General features: G+C 40.7%; 1 protein-coding gene across 1 annotated transcript; it reads right to left on the bottom strand.

Moving 5' to 3' along the window:
• Positions 1-2,007: 2,007 nt before the first annotated feature.
• On the bottom strand, positions 2,008-4,204 carry sox21b (SRY-box transcription factor 21b). The gene is made up of 2 exons (XM_042495241.2): positions 3,868-4,204; positions 2,008-3,732 (listed from the first exon to the last, which is right to left on the bottom strand). The coding sequence occupies exon 2, from the start codon at positions 3,713-3,715 to the stop codon at positions 2,969-2,971; it is 747 nt and encodes a 248-aa protein (XP_042351175.1). The 5' UTR covers positions 3,716-3,732; positions 3,868-4,204; the 3' UTR covers positions 2,008-2,968.
• Between the last annotated feature and the right edge of the window lie 982 nt (positions 4,205-5,186).

The raw sequence follows: 5,186 nt of genomic DNA, 5'->3' as shown, positions 1-5,186 counted from the left end.
ACTATCTAGTTAGTTAGGTTGAGAATATTTAGTTAAGTGGACCACACGTACATTAATTTGAAATATGTTGTGCCTTAATTATAAAAACCTATTTAGTTATTATTCAGTTATTTAATTTGAGATGAGTAAAGAAAGTTGAACTCAAAGGGTGAAACCCAAAGTCATTAGGGTAATAATTTAATTTAGTTTTTTTTAACAATATTTTTTTTTAAATGATCTTATCCTTATAATAAAAAAACATATCTTACACTACCTCTGATTTACTGAGGATCTTGGACTAAAGATTGAAAAACATTTATAAGAAAAAGTTTTCCCCCACTTATTTCCATAGTTGCATCTCCACCTTTCCCATTCAGTCCCCGTCTTAGACAGAAAAAAAAAACATAGGCTATCTATTCAAAAGGCATTTAGTCCATTTCTTTCTTGGCCGGTAAACCTATTCATCAATTGTTCTGGCTTGTAGATTGCATTCTAATGCTAATCTAGCGTGTTAAATATCTTTTTGTTCCCCTTTCACCGTTTTGTCATTCAGTTTATCCAGTTTTGGCCACCCATTTTATTTATTTATGCGCCTGCTTCTATTCATGCGCTCATGTATTTTTTATTATGTTGTTTCACTGTCATGCAGTGTCAACTCACTCTATTCAATGTGGGCTACTTGAAGGGCTTGGAGGGACAAAGCGTGTACACATTGCAGTGCTATTCACTCCGGCCAGCTGGATCGGCTGAAAAAAACCTTGTGAAAAGAAATCCTCCACAACGGACACAGAAGAAGTGCACAATGCTAACAGTTTTCCAAATACCACTGATTGCTTTCATCACAATGAGGGAAAGCAGCCGCTTTTGCTGAGCTCCACTTCAACAAACAACACTCTCACAAAACCTCCCAACCCACGTTTTGTTCCCAGACAAAACCTCCTCGACCGTCTAAACGCTCCCAGAGCAGAAAAAAAAGTTCTTTCAGCTTTCTTCTCTTTTTCCTTAAGAAAAAAGAATATAATAAAAAAGGCCAGAGAAAGAGAAAGAAATGGCCACTGAACTCGTAATGCAAGTTCTTTTTACAGACATGACGACCTTCTGTGTTTTGATCACACAGCTCTGGCTTGCCCTATTTTTGTCCCTCAGAAAAACAAAATCACACATTATTCAGTTTTGTGGCATAAAAAAAATAACAGTAAAAAAATTCAATACAAAATAAAACTGCACACGCTTGGCCTCAAAGTCTGTTAAATTCTTCTGTTAAAAATAATATTTTTTTAAAAATTGCTTTTTTTTTCCTCCACACTGTAAATGAAACACGAGGTCACTTTGCGCGTTATTTTCGGGGCCAAGAAGGAAGTTCCGTGGAGAGAAGTGATCGGGGTGTCACAATGGAGAACATAGTGGTGAAAGGGTTTAATTAACCGTGACGGAGATAATTATCCCTGGACTGTCCAAATTAGTTTTGCATAATCGCTCTGATCCTTATGAATTAATCTCTCGGTGTAACCTAGGAGGGGCAGTTTTCTTGAACAACATACATTACACGTTAGAGATCTGATATGACTTCAAATATGATGCGGTCAATAACACACACACACCTGCCACACACACACACGAAAGCATATAGGGCAGGTGATCAGCTTTTTAATTCATATTAAATGTGTTTTTTTTTTGCGCACACACACTCAGCTCAGGTTTAAGCCTCAAAGACGAGCTTGTTCTGCAGCCTAAAGGCACCCTCTCTCTTTTTTTCTGTCCCTGCATGGGAAAAGACAAGCTCAGAGTACCACACAGTTTTATCTTCCCTCCTATTCACGATTAAAATTGTGATAAATAAGGTTTTGGCTCCTGATTACAATGGGCTGATTTAGATTCCCCCCCAGTAATGCCATTGAAAACGCGGACAAAAGCGGCCTTTGGAGGATACCTTACACTTCACCTGGACTGAGGAGCAGGAAGAAAAAAAAAGAAAAAGAAAAGATAACAATCTTGTTCATCTCATCAAGAACTACAGCCGCTATTCCCTTCCGTTTAATCCGAATACGCTTTATTGTAGTCCTTTTGCTCAACAAGTGAACAGTAGCAATAGGTTGAAGTACATAACGGAGGTTAAAGAAAAACACAAAACATACAAATTCCATAAGAGTTAGTTAAAAATGTTTTTTTTCTGCTGCACATGATACGAGGAGTGGGGGGTGAGGGATGCATAAACTTCCACCTGCGTTTAATTTTTTGGAGGGGAGGGAAAAAAAGGGTTTGAGGAATCAAACCACCTTCAAAATAAATTACATCCTCTACGTTTCATGTGCAAATATTACAGAACTAGTCTTGTCCTTTTTAAAATTGTCTGGGGGTCACCATAGATTCCACTAAACAATAAATATTACAGACATCTATAAAACGGTTTAAAAACTCAAAATATACACCGCATCTCAAGTGAAATGCCTGGCCCCTATCTCAAACACTAAGCCTATAACGGCAAATAAACTAGAGTCATTTTTATCTGTACACATTTACAGTCATTCAAGAAGGGGAGAAATGTTGTGATAAATCCTCCTTGATCCATGAATTACCAACCCATTAGCCTTCAACTGATCTGAGAGGATTAATATGCTCGTTGAATATGCTGCCCTTGATTCCAACAGGTTAGTCTATGCAGGTGCAACTTGCAAAAAGATAGAAATACCTTTTTCAAAATGGGGTTTTCACAAATTGCTCTGTGCATTTGTGCCATCCTTTTAGTCCTTCGCCTCTGGGCTGTGAGAGGTGATGGCTGCGTAATAATAGATTAGAGAGTTCTCTAAATAAGCATTACCTTAGATAAAGGCATTTATCAATATACATACACATGTGATATCTGAGACGACGAGCACTTCATCACATGTACAAGTTTGTGCATGCATAATAAAACTCTTGCATGAATAGCTTTTTTTTGTTTGTTTGTTTTTGTTTTTCACAGTTTCTCAGAAGTCCACAGCGGGCCTTATCATAACGCTGCAGCGTATGCAGGGTACGGTTCAAGTTGAGGTTTTCCCATCCCGGGGAGCAGGATGTATGCTAAGGGCGGCTGGAGTCCTGCTGAGGGCCAGCCCGTACAGTTACAAGGGATCATGTAGCCTGGGTTTCCCGGGGACGGGTGTGAGTGAGTGTGGGTGTGCGTCCCGCCGCTGACGCTGCCAGTCCCGGTGAAAGCCGTGGCGCCTCCCGGTGGGTAGCCCAGCGGGGACGCGTAAGGAAACGAAGGTGGGGAGAGCTCAGTCATCTTGGATCCCAGGTCGAAAAAGGAATATGGGTTCGCAGACATGGACGGGTTGAAGAATACCCTGGCTGCTGCGGCCGCCGCAGCCGCTGCAGCCTTATCAGGGTTCCCAATGATGGACTCGGAAAGTGCTCCAGCGGAAAGCCCGTTAACTTTGAGCGCGTCGTGCTCCCCGAGATTGTAGGGCACCGGGAAAGAAAACTTATCTTTCTTCATCAGAGTCTTGGGCTTCCGCCTCGGTCTGTATTTATAGTCTGGGTGTTCCTTCATGTGCATCGCTCGCAGTCGTTTGGCTTCGTCGATGAATGGCCTTTTCTCAGACTCGGTGAGAAGTTTCCACTCCGCTCCTAATCTCTTGCTGATCTCGGAGTTGTGCATTTTCGGGTTCTCCTGAGCCATTTTTCTGCGCTGGGCTCTGGACCAAACCATGAAAGCATTCATCGGGCGTTTGACGTGATCCATTGGTTTAGACATGTTGGCACAAACTCTAGCTGGAAAAATAATAATAATAATACCATGAAAAATAAGCTCAAGTAGAACTAACTTCAAAAACAAAAACAAGGAGCTTATCATTAAAAAAAAAGTTAACAATACATTTTGATGCAGCTCATGTATTGGCTACTTACTTAAGACTTCAGTTCTTCATCCCACCGATGGATATCTTCAGTAAAGTACAAGTGGCAGCCTCCTTATGAATGCTCTACTTATGTTTTCTGCTTCATGGTGGCATCCGCCACTGATACGCCTTTAGCAAAGAAGAGTAGAAGAAGAAAAAATCCGCTGTCTTGTTTTCCTCTTGTCGCCTGAGACTGTCAACCACCACTCAGCAGCAGCAGCAGCGTTTACGCAAGTGGATGAGAACTCCCGCTTGCCCCATGTGAAATACAGGATTGTGTGGCAGGTAGTGAAAGTGCCACTGGCGCATGCGCAATGGACACCGAGCGCGCAGACGGACTTGATTTTTTGAAGAAAAAAAAAAAACCCACCCTGTTTGAAACGCATCTCCTATTATATATCTTTATTTATTATGTGAGAGTGTGTTTGTCCTCGGTGCTGTTGCGACTCATTAGTTTCATATTCTGAACCACATATTAATTCCAATGATCAGAATTGTTCGGCTGAATTAAAGTAATTAAACTTAAAAAAAAACAAAAAAAAAAAACTTACGGATACACCTGAGATACCTGAGGGTGGCAGCATGTATGAGCCTCTCACCGAGACACATTTCTGCAGCAGACAGGTGCATGTTGAATCAAACATTTGAGGAAGAAGAAGAAGCAGAAGAAGAAAAAGAAGAAAAAAGCGCGCTCCCTCTCTCTTTTATTTACATTTATCTTTACACGCCTAATCGCCTCTTCCTCCCTGTCCCATTTGTTTAATTGACAATCAAATCAGCTTGGTGTCACTCAACTTTCTCACCTTTCATCCTCACCCTTGTGTCTCCCTTCCCCTTCCCTTCCCCATGGGTGGCACTGCCATTGAAAAAGTAGTGTGTTAGACGACAAGAGAGGTAAAGAATGTCTTCTTTAATTTTCTGATATTGTGGCATTTTGTCGTAAATACGCAAATGCCGAGGAGGTCTCAAGTGTTTCTAATCGCGCTTGGTGAAAATTAATTACTTTCCTGAAATCCCCCTTTTCACTTTCACTTCAAAGGACTTTCCCAAGGGCAGCGAATCGACAACTGAAATTAGGTTGTCGAATATTCAACTAAGCAATTACAGTTATCTGCGGGACTTGTTGAGTAAATTGTAGGTTTAAGTGGTTTGTTCTCGCACCTTCTCCGTTGTACATAATTATATATGTACAAAAAAGGGGAAATAGAGAAGGAGTGTATCGAATAATATTATAAATGAGGAATTAGGCTGTAGGTCGAGCGTTTAAATTAGGATATAAATGGGTGTCAAATTCAATTCACTGTGCTGTTGTTCTTTTTTAACGGTTTA

This window comes from Plectropomus leopardus, chromosome 10, assembly GCF_026936395.1.
Source record: "Plectropomus leopardus strain MGB_pleo_1.0 chromosome 10, ASM2693639v1, whole genome shotgun sequence".
In the NCBI taxonomy this organism is placed as follows: domain Eukaryota; kingdom Metazoa; phylum Chordata; class Actinopteri; order Perciformes; family Serranidae; genus Plectropomus; species Plectropomus leopardus.
This window is presented reverse-complemented; position numbering and strand designations above follow the sequence as displayed.

Coding starts and splice junctions, on each gene's coding strand:
- sox21b (XM_042495241.2), bottom strand. CDS start 3,715: ATGTCTAAACCAATGGATCACGTCAAACGCCCGATGAATGCTTTCATG.